The 14,425-nt window shown below is 49.2% G+C and overlaps 1 protein-coding gene across 4 annotated transcripts in view; it reads left to right on the forward strand.

Moving 5' to 3' along the window:
• Positions 1-13,015, forward strand: part of LOC101946571 (IgGFc-binding protein-like) — a 30,385-nt gene extending 17,370 nt beyond the window's left edge. The window contains exons 12-15 of one of the 4 annotated variants that reach the window (XR_010594096.1): positions 1,120-1,406; positions 1,602-1,637; positions 10,554-10,806; positions 10,846-13,015. Coding sequence is in view for 2 of the 4 variants with exons in the window: in XM_065574379.1 (XP_065430451.1) it covers positions 1,120-1,406; positions 10,554-10,611 (345 nt within the window). In the remaining 2 variants the exon portion in view is untranslated. Of the gene's footprint in view, positions 1-1,119; positions 1,407-1,601; positions 1,638-10,553 lie in introns of all 4 variants that reach the window. The other 3 variants (XR_010594095.1, XM_065574381.1, XM_065574379.1) reach the window with 3 other exon arrangements.
• Positions 13,016-14,425: the final 1,410 nt, after the last annotated feature.

Raw genomic sequence — 14,425 nt, forward strand, 5'->3', positions numbered from 1 at the left:
AAAGCTTCCTACATCAGTTGGAGCCCAAGTGAACAATCCTTCACTCTGATCTAGTGTCTCCAAGGCCTTGATAACTATTAGTGAATTAATCCCCATAACCCCTACCTGGGACTAAAGTAAGGGGCAGGAGGGGGAAAATACCAGAGCTTGTTGGGAATCTTCAGACAATTTTTTTTTCAATCAGGAAATATCAATTTGTCAAAACCGAATCTGTTTGGGAGGGTCAATTTCAATAAATCTCCCAATTCAAAAAAATGTTCAAAAATTCGTAAAGAAATTGTTGAAACGTCCCATTTTGACCTTTTCTAAATGACAAGTTTTGGTTTTCAGTTCAAAACAACTTCTCATTTAGAAATGTTAGTTAATTTATAAAAACAAAAAAAGTTTAAACATTTTTAAAAATCAAAATCAAAACGAATCATTTCAAAGTTATGGAAATGAAACATTTTACTTGATCTGATCCAAAACAATTTTCAGATTATCAGGTTTTTTTCAACATTTTGACTTTTCTTCCCATTTGAGGATGGCAAAAAATGGCAAAATCTCAATTATTTTCATGGGATGGGAAAACAATTTCCCTCTCAGCTCTAGAAAATAGAGATCCCTATGTCTGCTGAAAGAAAAGGGCATGGCCCTATCTCTCTCTAGCTCTTTGAGCAGGGGGTTGGACTAGATGACCTCCTGAGGTCCCTTCCGATCCTGATATTCTATGATTCTATGAAAGTACCCTTCCCTATTGCTCTCGGAGAATGCAAGGAGATCTCCCACTAAGGTTTCAATTTGCTTTGACCATTGAATGGGACAGGCCTTAATATCCCCAGAAACACAGGCATAAACTGGTCAAATGTCTTGCCAAGGTCAAATAGGGAGTCAGCTGAGCAGTTGGGAATAGAACCCAGGAGTCCTGACTACAGGCTCTCCTTGCTCTAACCACCAGACCCCTCCCAGAACCCAGAACAGAGCCCAGGAGTCCCCCTGCAGCTGCATCCACTAGATCTTATTCTAGACCCCATTGACTTGTAACATGGTCCATGGACTCTAGCTCAGTCCCTGCTACTCCATCTCACTGACTCCCACATCCCCCAGCTCTCCCCTGACCTCCCCATCTGTGCTTTCCAGGTGAATGGGCGCTCCGTGCAGCTCCTGGCAAACGTCTCCGATGCTGTGTCTGTGATCGAATCTCAGGGCGGTGTGGCCGTGGTCCAGGCCTCGGGGATGCAAGTTCTGTTCAGCCCCAGTGGGGAGGTGACGCTGAAGGTGGGTGAGAGCCTGGCTAACAAGCTGTGTGCACCCTGTGGGAACTTCAATGGCGACGTCTCCGATGACCTGCGGCTGCCCAGCGGGAAAATCGTGGGGAGCATCGCCGAGGTCATCGACGCCTGGAAGGCCAGGGACTTTTTAGGATGGTGAGTGGCTCTGCAAATGCGGCTTGTTCAGTCAGTGCCTAGCAATTTCTGCTTGTAGTTGGGATACAGAGTTGGGCTGGTTGTATAAACCCTGGGTACTAGCAGAGTGTAGGGACAATCCTGTCCTGGGACTAGCAGGCTGTAGTAGAAGGGGATTCAATGGGGCTTCTCTGTCTTTTTTGATTCTGTCCACAGTGACTGACGTGCAAAGGCAAGATGCTTCTCTGGCTGGTAAGTGACCTGCTCTTTCTAATACATCACGGCGTCAGCTCTGCATACATCTGATGGTTTAACTGGGCTGGTTTCATTAACTCTAATTGCTTTACAATAAAGTTTTCTGTGACTTAATTTCCTAGGTTTTTATTAAAGCTTAAGCATGGGGTTGGATGCTGGGCAAAAGGTTGCAATTGATCTATGAAGGGAATAAAAGGGAGAATAGAGTCAACCCATTTAATCGTAAATGTCTTTTTGACCAAACTAGAAATTTCCATGGACAATTTTTGCTTTGGTCAAAATTATTTGGGTAGTTTAGGAAAAATGTTTGAAACTAACCTAACTGAAAACTGTTTAAAAAGGTTATTTTGTTTGGAGGCCATTTTTTCCCATTTGGTTATTTCAGCCCTTTCTGTTCCTCTTCTACTGGAAAAATGGAAAAAAGGGGAGGAGTAAAAAAACAAAAAGAAACAAAATGTTTGCATTTGAAATGAAATTAAAAAATTTGAATTCCCCCCAGAAATTTTTTGAAACAAAATGTGTTTCTTTTGTGATTTTTCATTTAAATTAAAATGTAATTTTAGTAGGAGAGCCCCTGATGACAGATTATTTTATTCATCAGCAATAGGACATCAACAAACCTCTTTCCCATTGTAGGGTAAAATCAGATGGAATAGCATAGACCCTGACAGAGAAATCTTATATGTTCACATAGTCCCTGAAGCTTAATTGCATATAGTCCATCCCATCTAGGGGGCATAGGACTGGACAGGACCTCCTGGGTCATTGAGTCCAGTCCCTGCTATCACAGGCTAATATGTCCTATAATTCCGGTCATAAATGTATTAAGCTCCATCTAACACTAGTTAGGTTGTTTGCCCTCATTCCTTCCTAAACGTCACTCCCCTAGAAATCTCCTGCTAATTTCCAGCCTAAATTTGTTCATGTCCATTTTATCCCCATTTGTTTCGGTGCCAATATTGTCCTTTAACTTCAATAGCTCCTCCCCCTCCCTGATGTTTAGTCCTTGATGCATCTACAGAGGGCAATCATATCTCCTCTCATCCTGCGTTCTAAGCTAAAAAAACCAAGCTCTTTCAGTCTCTGCTCATAAGATAGGCTCCATTCCCCCTGATCATCCTCTCACCCATCTTCTGCACCTGTTCCAGTTTGAACTGATCTTTCCTGAGCAGGGGTAACCAGAATTGGACACAGTATTCCAGATGAAGTCTTCCCAATGCCTTATACAATGGCGCTAATACTTCCCAGGTGCATACAGTCCATCAGTTTTATGTGCATGACCCATCAGCATCAGTAGTGGAATGTCAAGTTGGAGATGGTATTATCTCAATGTATGGCATTTATGAGCTCATTCCTGGTATTGGGTCCAGTTCAGAGGTCCACACTTAAAAAAGAGATGCTGACAAATTGAAAAGGTTCAGAAAAGAGCTACAAGAGAAGAGGTGGACGGGAAATATTTCCTGTCCTGCAAAACTTCTCAAGATTTCAAAAAATTTCCCATTCCGCATTGAGACAAAACCAACACCTTTCAAAGTGTTTCATGGAGAGAAAGCTTCTCCCCAGACTACCCAGTAGTCTGGGGGTTAAGACACTTGCCTGCAAAATAGATGACCGCTGTTCAAGTCTCTGCTCTGTCATTCTCCAACATCCAAGGTGACTGTCCATCCCGCCAGGCTCTTGGCTTTTCTGGGGCGGATCTTTTTCTGGTTCTGGTCAGAAATTCCATCCTGGACCTGAGAAAACTATCTCAACAAAAAATGTGTTGTTACTGGTTCATTCCCATGAAAAGTTTTGGTTTTGGCCGGTCGGCATTTTCTGAAGAAAACCTGTTTTGTCATAAAGTTCCTGACCAGTTCTGCACGAGAATGATCCACAGTCAGGAAATCCCACCCTAGAGCGAGAGACTAAAGGAGCTGCATCTATTTCACTTATCCAACAAAGGCTAAGAGGTGACTTAATCATGATTTGTAAGGACCTCCTCTAGAAGGAGGAGATTTCTGACCAGAGAGGGCTCTTTGATCCAGTAGAAAAAGGCAGAATGAGATCCAGGGAGATCCTGAAGCAAGACAAATTTAGGCTAGAAATAAGGTGCACATTTTAACAGTGAGCAGAATTAACTGTTGGAACAGCTGACCGAGGGATGGGACAGACTGTCCTTTACTTGCAATCTTTGGGTCAAGACTGGAAGTGTTTTTAAAAGCTATGCTATCACTTTAACAAGAAGTTATGGGATTGATGGAAAAATTACTGGGTAAGATTCTCTGGCCAGTTCTAGCCAGATCAGACTAGATAATGGCCCTAGAATCTATGAATCATGCTTATTTGTACACATGCTTATGCACACACAGTATCTATTTTACAAGCATACACCCATTATGCTTTTGCACACATGGCCCATCAAGCTTATGTGTACGGCACATAACTTTTAGATGCATGAGCATATGATGTATCTGTGCAGCACTTAACATTTATCCACTGGTTCATAAAAGTTCAGTTACGATGAAAAATGGCAAAAAATGATCAGAAATCCACCCCCCCCCAATTTATTTGTTACCACAAATCTATTCAAGATAAACCTCACTAGTAAATTTTGCATGGATAGAAAACTTGTTTAAAAAATGGGTCAACAAAGAAAGATTCCAAGGGCAGCTTTTAGCAAGAGTACAATCTCAAAGGCTTTTGATTAGAAATACACTGTACGTAGAGAAACCAAACAAAAATGTTACAGAAAATTCAAACTACACTAAAAGAACTTTATGTTTCCACAATCAAACCCTCAAAAAGTTAGGAAATGCCAGCATTAAGGTTGCCTGTGTAATCTTAATTCAGTCCCCTTGTGCATGTGCATTAGGATCTTTAATTCCATGATCACAGACAATTTGTACCCGGTCTTTCAATGCCCAGATTGGACCTGCTCAGGGATGAATCAGGGTTGTGTAGTGATAGAGGCTGTTGTCTGTAGGACCCCTGGCCTCATTGATGGCAGAAGTTGGGAGGTGTGCACTATTTGAAGGGTGTGTTTAGGCCTACGCAAAACTAAAGGCCCTCCCCCTTGACCACTATGTCCAGGCTCCAATTAATTACGGGGGATTGGAAGGTTTATAGAGCATGATGCAGGGGCCTGAAGGAAAAAAACAGAGGGTCTTGTGGTGTGAATGCTGCCCTGGAGAACTGGATTCTATCCCTGCCTCTGCCTATGTGATGTAAGCCACTTAACCCGTTGTTCTCCTAGTGGGTCAGTAACTCCGGGTTTCTCATTTTCTGGGTGTCTGATTTGAGACATGGTTTCTCAAAAGGCAGATCGTGCCAAACCAACCTGATCGCCTTCTTTGAGAAGGTAACAGATTTTTTTAGACAAAGGAAATGCAGTGGATCTAATTTACCTTGATTTCAGTATGGCATTTGATACGGTTCCACATGGGGAATTATTAGCTAAATTGGAAAAGATGGGGATCAATATGAAAATTGAAAGGTGGATAAGAAACTGGTTAAAGGGGAGACTACAATGGGTCATACTGAAAGGTGAACTGTCAGGCTGGAAGGAGGAGGTTACTAGTGAAGTTCCTCAGGGATCGGTTTTGGGTCCAATCTTATTTAACCTTTTTATTACTGACCTTGGCACAAAAAGTGGGAATGTGCTAATAAAGTTTGCGGATGACACAAAGCTGGGAGGTATTGCCAATACAGAGAAGGACCGGAATATCATACAGGAAGATCTGGATGACCTTGTAAACTGCAGTAATAGTAATAGGATGAAATTTAATAGTGAAAAGTGCAAGGTCATGCATTTAGGGATTAATAACAAGAATTTTGGTTATAAATTGGGGACACATCAGTTGGAAGTAACAGAAGAGGAGAAGGACCTCGGAGTATTGGTTGATCACAAGATGACTATGAGCCGCCAATGTGATATGGCCGTTAAAAAAGCTAATGCGGTCTTGGGATGCATCAGGCGAGGTATTTCCAGTAAAGATAAGGAGGTGTTAGTACCGTTATACAAGGCACTAGTGAGACCTCATCTGGAATATTGTGTGCAGTTCTGGTCTCCCATGTTTAAGAAGGATGAATTCAAACTGGAATGGGTACAGAGAAGGGCTACTAGGTTGATCCGAGGAATGGAAAACCTGTCATATGAAAGGAGACTCAAAGAGCTTGGCTTGTTTAGCCTAACCAAAAGAAGGCTGAGCGGAGATATGATTGCTCTTTATAAATATATCAGAGGGATAAATATCAGGGAGGGAGAGGAATTATTTAAGCTCAGTACCAATGTGGACACAAGAACAAATGGATATAAACTGTACATTGGGAAGTTTAGACTTGAAATTAGATGAAGGTTTCTAACCATCAGAGGAGTGAAGTTCTAGAACAGCCTTCCAAGGGGAGTAGTGGGGGCAAAAGACATATCTGGCTTCAAGACTAAGCTTGATAAGTTTGTAGAGGGGATGGTATAATGGGATAGCCTAATTTTGGCAATTAATTGATCTTTGACTATTAGCAGGTAAATATGCCCAATGGCCTGTAATGGGATGTTAGATAGGGTGGGATCTGAGTTACTATAGAGAATTCTTTCCTGGGTGCTGGCTGGTGAGTCTTGCCCACATGCTCAGGGTTTAGCCGATCACCATATTTGGGGTCGGGAAGGAATTTTCCTCCACGGCAGATTGGCAGAGGCCCTGGAGGTTTTTCGCCTTCCTCTGCAGCGTGGGGTATGGGTCACTGGAGGATTCTCTGCACCTTGAGGTCTTTAAACCATGATTTGAGGACTTCAATAACGCAGGCATAGGTTAGGGGTTTGTTCCAGGAGTGGGTGGGTGAGATTCTATGGCCTGCGTTGTGCAGGAGGTCAGACTAGATGATCATAATGGTCCCTTCTGACCTTAAAGTCTATGAGACCTTGGGTCTGATTTGCAGAGGTGCTGCACACTCCCAGCCGTGACTGAGGTCAAGGGCAGCTGGGCTTTGATCATAGACAGAGCTATGGAAATGCTAAGCACTCTGGAAAACCATCGCAAATTGGGCATCCAGAATTAGTAGACACTTTTTGACAATTTTGGCCTTAAATCTCTGTCTCTCAGTTCCCCAGCTGTACAATAGGGATGCTAGTGCCTCCCCACAGGGATTGGGTGCGGAAAAATCCATTCATGACTGCGAAGCACTCAGATACGATTAGTCCAAGTGCCCTGGAAATGCCCAAGGGGATGTAAAGAACTCTTCAATAACTCCCCATTCACTGACAGTGGTGCGGATCCTGTGGAGAAATAGTCAGTGATCATATCATTAAAATATCATTAAAGCAGCCATCCCCCAACTGTGGTGTGTGCTCCCCTTGGGGGCGCAGAGATCTTCGGGGGGTGCGACTGGGGTCCAGGCCAGCCCCGGAGAGTGGGGGCAGGGAGAGGACACCACCCAGCTCCACTCCTGGCCCTGCTCCCAGGGCCCCTCTGCTAGCCCCCGCCCCTGCCAGTCCACAGCTACGGCCCTGCTCCAGGCCCCCCGGGAGCGGGGGCGGGGGAGCGACAGCAATGAAAAGTTTGGGGACTACTGCACTTAAGGTTGTATCAGGGCCAGCACTTCCACTAGGCGACCCTAGGCGGTTGCCTAGGGTGGCAGGATTTGGGGGGCGGCATTTTGCCGCCCTCAGGGGAAATTCGGCGGCGGGGGGTCCTTCTGCTCCGGGTCTTTGGCGGAAATTCAGCGGCGGGTCCTTCACTTGTGCCGGGACCCGCCGCCAAAGTGCCCCGAAGATGCAGAGCGGAAGGACCCCCCCCGCTGAATGCTCAGAGGAGGAGCGCTGACGCCTAGGGTGGCAAAAACCCTGGCACCGCTCCTGGGTTGTATCATAATGCAAATGCACAAGGGGGCTGAATTAAGGTTGCCCCTGAACCTGCCCCATTGCCCCCTCCCTGAATCTCTTCTCTCCTCCTACTGTGCCCAGCTCTGCACCCCTCTTGCTGTGTCTTCCTCCTCCATGCTGGAAACCAGCAGGGGGACCACAGAAAGCACAGGAGACATAGTGTTCTCCGTTTCGCACCTAGTTGCTGGGAGGAACAGTTGAAGGGAAAGTACTGGTCAGCTCCAGCAGCCTTGGGCTGGAGCATGCTCAGTTGCTCCGTGGGGTTGGTGCATGTGCAGTCTGGTCACATGTAGGGGGTGTGAGGAGGGGCTGGAGCATGCTCAGTGAGGATGGAATTTTTGGCGATTTTAGTTGTAAAACTCAAAGTCTCTACTGAGCATGTGCAAACTGAGATTTTTAAGACGCTTATAATTTGCTCAAAGTTAGGTTTTTTTCAATGTGGTGGCAAAAGGCACCTCCCTGACCTCAGGGTGGCTGTCTCACTAAATTTTAAGTCCTTGCTCCAAAACATGGAGGTGCTCGAGCTTCTCAAAGAGACTGTGGAAAGATTTTTTTTTAACATGAGCAAAACAAGGTATTGTTCCTTAATTTCATTCTCAGAAAATTCTAAACTGTTTTAGTTGTTTTGCCTCAGGGTAACTTTAAAAAACAAAACAACCTGAGGCAGAGGCCCAGCATGGGAAATTTCAGCCTGAACAGTTGAAGTTTGGCAAAGTTATAAGCAACTGAAAATAGGGTCTTGTTAGGAAACCTTAACCATAGATGGTGCCACCAGCCCAGCCTATAATGTAAATGTATCTACCTTCAGAGTGCTGCAACAAGGAGAGTAAGTAGTATCATCCCAGTTTTAGAGTGTGAAACTGAGGCACAGAAATGAAGTGGAACAGAACCCCAACCCCTCCCATTCCAACTGCTACAGCACACTTCTGTCCAGAGCCAGGACTAGAACCCAGGCATCCTGATGCCTAGCTCCCCCTGCTCTAACCACTAGACACCACTCCTCCCACAGAGTTAGGCATAGAACCCACGAGTCCTGGCTTCCAGCCCCCCTGCTCTAACCCACCAGATGCCTCTCCTCTGCCAGAGTGGAGAATAAAAGATTGTATCACAATAATGCATATGCAAAAGGGGGCTGAATTAAGTTTTTACAGGGCCACCTTAACTGTGGCATTTCCTAAGTTTTGACCAAGTGACTTAGCAACCTTACTGTTCTTTTAAGATAGCTTTTGTGTATGATATATATATATATATATATATATACATATATATATATATATATAGCCAGTCGCTCAGCCCACCCTCCTATAATGTAAACATATACCACTAGAATGTGGCAGTGAGGAGGGTATTATCCCAGTTATACTAAGGAGGAAATGGAGGCACGGTCATACCCAGAGCAGCCAACCCGATGGCTTGTTCCCTGTTGACTCTGGGTTTTCACACCCTTCTCCAGAGCAGTGGGAAAACCACACATGCCCCCTCCCCCACCTGATTGGCTTTTTTTTCTTTCATGATTCTGCCTTGCTGGGGAAGGGCAGCTAATCAGAGCCTGGTCTCTCAGCAAATGTCACAAACAGCACTCTCCTCCCCCATCCTGTAGGACAGAGGTGGGCAAACTTTTTGGGACAAAGGCCACATCTGGGTGGAGCAATTGTATGCAGGGCTGGGGCAGGAGGTTGGGGTGCGGGAGGGAGCGCGGGGTGTGGGATGGGGTGCGGTGTGCAGGAAGGGGCTCAGGGCAGGGGGTTGGGGTGCAGGAGGGGAGTGAGGTGTATGGGGGGCTCAGGGAAGGGGGTTGGGGTTCAGGAGGGGTGCAGGGTACGGCAGGGGGCTCAGGGAAGGGGGTTGGAGTGCACAGGGGTGTGGGGTGTATGAGGGGGCTCAGGCCAGGGTGTTAGGGTGCAAGAGGGGTGCAAGGAGCAGGCTGGGGGCTTAGGGCATGGAGTTGGGGGGCAGGCTGCAGGAGGGCTTTGGGCTCTGGAATGGCAGTGGCACCCATCGGGGCCAGAGCAGGCTCCTTGTCTGCCTGCCCTGTCCCCGGCCCCGCGCCGCACCAGGAAGCGCTGCAGCCCCTGGGGGAGCAGGGCGGAGAGCTCTATGTGTGCTGCCCTTGCTCCTCCTCCAGGTACCTCCCCCAAAACTCCCATTGGCCACGGTTCCCTGTTCCCGGCCAATGGGAGCTGCGGGGGGCGGTGCCTGGAGGCAAGAGCAACGCACGGAGCCCTCTGCTCCCCCGCTGGGGGGCCGCAGGGGCGTGGTGCCGGCTGCTTCTGGAGAGCGCTTCTGGGGGGCAGTCCCGTGGGCCGGATCCAAAGCCCTGAGGGGCCAGATCCGGCCCGCGGGCCGTAGTTTGCCCACCCCTGCTGTAGGAAGTGAAAAGGCTTGGCTTTGGAAGGGGGTCATCTGATAGGGACTGCTGCCCCTTCAGCTCTATAGCCGTCCCACAACCTAGCAGGGCCTGGGCCTGTTCACAAACTGAGCCCCGCTCCCTTGTGGGTGGAGTTTCCCTTCCTATTCCCAGCCAGGCCCCTCCTACAAGGGGTGGAGCTATGTGTCAGTGGGGCTGGGCTGTGGGATTGAGTGGTGGAGGGAGTGGCTACTGTGAGCAGCTCCCCATGTGGAACGGGAGATGGGGGGCAAGGGAGGAGGGGTGGCTGGGGAGCAAGATGGCACCAGTGCTAAGGGGGCAGCTGGTCACAGGGGTTGGGTGTGGGGCTACTGGGGGCAGAAGAACATGGCACCTGGGAGTTCAGAAACAGGGGGAGAGGGCAGGTCCAGGTCAGCCAGCACCACCTATTCAGGGAACTGGGATCGTCTGCCTCCCAAACTGGATCTAACTGGTGCAGAGTCCTGGGGGTGGGAGGGGAAGCAGTGCCAGAATCTTTGCTTCCCCTTCCTGGGGCGAGCTGGGTAGACAGAGCCAGCTCAGGGGCGTGGGGAGAAGCAGAGCGGTCTAAGCGGCCAAGAGAGTCCCAGGAGGATGTACAGAGGGACTCTGTTACAAGGAGGCAGCCAGGGCATCCGTCCCAGCTCATGCCCGGACGTGTTTTCTCTTCTAGCCACGCTTCTAACATCGTGCGAACTGACCTGGAAGCTCCGTTGGTCCTTGCACATTAGACGGCGCCAGCGTGGGTTTGGCCCAGGAATTCCCACTACACAGAGTGCTGGAGGCAGCTGGGACTCACCAGGCCATGTGTGTGGCTGAAACCCTGGGCTGATGTGTCCAGAGCTGTGTGAGGGAATTGGGTGCACCACGTTCCCAGCTTTGGATATCTCAGCCCACACACACACACACACACACACACACACACTGTATAGAGCTATCTACCGTCAGGGTTGCATTATCAAAAGCATCCAAAGGAATTATGCACTAGAGCTGGTTGAAATTTTTTGGCCAAAACTGCAGAATTGGTGACACCAAAACGTTCCACAAATTTGTCTTGATTTTTGCCAAATTGCTCATTAAGAAAAAAATCTAAGGGGGGAAAAAAAAAAGAGGGCTTTGTTTTGATATTTTCAAAAAAAAAAATGTTTCAATTTTAATTTCAAAATTTCCTTTTATTTTATTTTTTAAAAATCCCCAAACATTTTGAAGTGGTCAAAATTTAAATGAAATGGTTCATTTGAACCCCAAACAATTTTTGTTCAAGTTTTCAATGAGCCAAAAATGACGAAAAGTTACATTTTCGGTCCAGCCCAGAACAGTTTTTTCCCCCTGACTTTTCAAAATTGTAAATGAACTAAAAAATCAATTATTTGCCCATCTCTATTAGGCTCACAGACTTTAAGGCCAGAAGGGACCATCATGATCATCTAGTCTGATCTGCACATTACACGCCACAGAATCTCATCCACCAACTCCGCAATAGACCCATAACCTCTGGCTGAGTTACTGACATCCTCAAATCATGATTTAAAAACTTCAAGTTACAGAGTTCAAACCAGCAAGTGACCTGTGCCCCATGCTGCAGAGGAAGGCAAAAAATCCCCAGGGTCTCTGCCAATCTGACGTGGGGACAAATTCCTTCCCTACTTTAAATATGATGATCAGTTATACCCAGGATGGGCAAACTACGGCCCACCGGCCAGATCCAACTCACCAGCCATTTTAATCTGGCCCTCGAGCTCCCGCTGGGGAGTGGGATCTGGGTCTTGCCCCACTCTGGCACTCCAGCTGGGGAGCAGGGTCGGGGGCCGCTCCACGTGACCCACGGAAGCAATGGCATGGCCCCCCTCTGTCTCCTATGTGTAGGGGCAGCCAGGGGGCCTTGCTCTGCACACTGCCCCCGCCCCAAGAGCCACCCCTGCATCTCCCATTGGCCGGGAACTGCAACCAATGGGAGCTGCAGGGGCGGTGCCTGCGGACTGGACAGTGTGCAGAGCCACCTGGCTGCACCTCAGCGTAGGAGCCAGAGAAGGGACATGCCGCTGCTTCCGGGAGCTGCCTGAGGTAAGCTCTGCCCTGAGTCTGCACCCCTGAGCCTCCCCCCCACGCTCCAACCCTAACCCTCAGCCCTGATCCGCCCTCCAAACCCCTCTGTCCCAGCCCGAAGCACCCTCCTACACCCCAAACTCCTCATCCCCAGCATCCCCCAGAGACCATCCCCCGCACCCCACCCTCCACCCCAGCCTGGAGCCCCTTCCCGCACCCTGAACTCCTCATTTCTGGCCCCACCCCAGATCACACACCCCCAACCAGAGCCCTCACCCCCTTGCGCACCCCAACCCCAATTTTGTGAGTATTCCTGGCCCGCCGTACAATTTCTATTCCCAGATGTGGCCCTTGGGCCAAAGAGTTTGCCCACCCCTGGGTTAGACCCTGAGCATGTTGGCAAGACCCACCAGCCAGACACCAGGGAAAGAATTCTCTGTAGTAACTCAGAGCCCTCCCCGTGTAGTGTCCCATCGTCGGCCATTGGGTATATTTGCTATTAGCAGTCGAGCATGGGCCATATACATAAAATTTTAAATTTAATGGAGATATCCTGTCTCCTAGAACTAGAAGGGACCTTGAAAGGTCATTGAGTCCAGCCCCCTGCCTTCACTAGCAGGACCAAGTACTGATTTTGCCCCAGATCCCTAAGTGGCCCCCCTCAAGGATTGAACTCACAACCCTGGGTTTAGCAGGCCAATGCTCAAACCACTGAGCTATCCCATCCCCCCAAACATCACACCATCCCCTCCATAAACTTGTCAAACTCAGTCTTAAAGCCAGTTCGGTTTTTTGCCCCCACTGCTCCCCTTGGAAGGCTGTTCCAGAATTTCTCTCTTCTGATGGTTAGACACCTTCGTCTAATTTCGAGCCTAAACTTGCTGATGGTCAGTTTATATCCCTTTGTTCTTGTGGCCACCTTTGCCCGAAATAATGTTACGCACCCAGCACAACCAGGTGTGGGACATGCTTCCCAGCAGCTATTTTACAAATGCTACCCTCAACAGTTGAAATGCTGCTTTCTTGTTGTCCATTTCTGGCCAGCCCTGCTGATTTGGGGATAAAGCAATAAACGTTTTTACAAACTTTTCCACTGTTCGGTTGGTTTTTTCCACAGCTGAAGCTCAGCCTGGCCCACCTGCCCCATCCCTGCCATTGTGGATGAGATCAATGGACTCATCTACGCGATGTGCCCCTTGCTTTGCCAGATCAAACCCATGGGCCCATCTAGCTTGGTATCAGGCCTCTGACAGGCAGGGCTAGTGCAACCACTTAGGCAAACTAGGCGGCCACCTAGGGCGCCTAGTGGTTGAGGGCTCCTAAAAGCCCGCTCAGGCAAGGAGGTGGAGTGGAGGTGAGCTGGGGCGGGGGCACGGGGAGGGCTACCCACAGTAACAGGGGGGCGCACAGGGGAACTGCTCCCCACCCCAGATCACCTCCACGCTGCCTCCTCCGCTGAGCACACAGCCCTCGCTCTAAGTCTCCTCCAATCGGCGCCGCAAGCCTGGGAGGGGAGGAGAATTAGAGCAGCGTCAGTGTGCTCAGCGGAGGAGAGCTGGGCAGGCTCCCCGGGCGGGGTTAGCTGCCATGGGAGGGGGGCTCCCCACGTGGGGTTAGCTACCGTGAAGGGGGGCGGGGTTAGCTTCTGCGGGGTGGGGCTCCCTGGGCCGGGTTAGCTGCCGTGGAGGGGGAGCTTGCAAGGGGGGTAGCTGCTGCGAGGGGGGGCTCCCCCGGTGGGGTTAGCTGCCGCGGGGGGGGCTCCTTGGGTGGGAGGGGTGGGTGGGCGTGGTTAGCTGCCGCAGGGTGGGCGGGAGGCCGCAAGGTGGAAGTTTCGCCTAGGGAGCGAAACTTCCTTGCACCGGGCCTGCTGGCAGGGCCAGTGTGGAACGCTTCAGAGCAAGGGGTGAGGTGCCCATAATGTCCCAAGACAGAAATTCCTTAATTTTAACCTACCCTGCAAAGAGTCCTGCTATCCCAGCCCTGGGCTAATCCCCCCACAATTTTGCCGGTGCCCCTCGATCCTGACCCACGGCCCCTTGCTATCCCAGCACTAGGTTCCCTCCACCCACCCAGCTCTGTAATTGCTTAGTAGATTTCATCCTGGAATGGGCCACCAAATACACCATGAGAACCTGCTTCAGTACAGAAATAAAAACCCCTCCCACCGCACACCCCTAGTTGTCACCTACCACCCCACACTGGAACCATACGGGGTATCATCATCAAACGATTACATCCCACACTTGATGGGGACCCCATCCTAAAAGAAATCTTCCCTGAACCCCTTCTTCTGGCCTTCAAACAGCCCCCCAGCTTCGCCAAGCTCATCCTCTGAGCTGGACACGCCAGCTCAAAGCAGCACTAGACCCCGCCAGGACAACAGACTTAAAACCTGCAGCTATATCCCCACTGCTACAATGATCAACACCCTCCACAACATACCTTTCACCGCCCCCCCCACATACGTCCCATCCTACACACACCTATCACAACATGGAG

Source organism: Chrysemys picta, chromosome 20 (assembly GCF_011386835.1).
Source record: "Chrysemys picta bellii isolate R12L10 chromosome 20, ASM1138683v2, whole genome shotgun sequence".
Classification (NCBI taxonomy): Eukaryota; Metazoa; Chordata; order Testudines; family Emydidae; genus Chrysemys; species Chrysemys picta.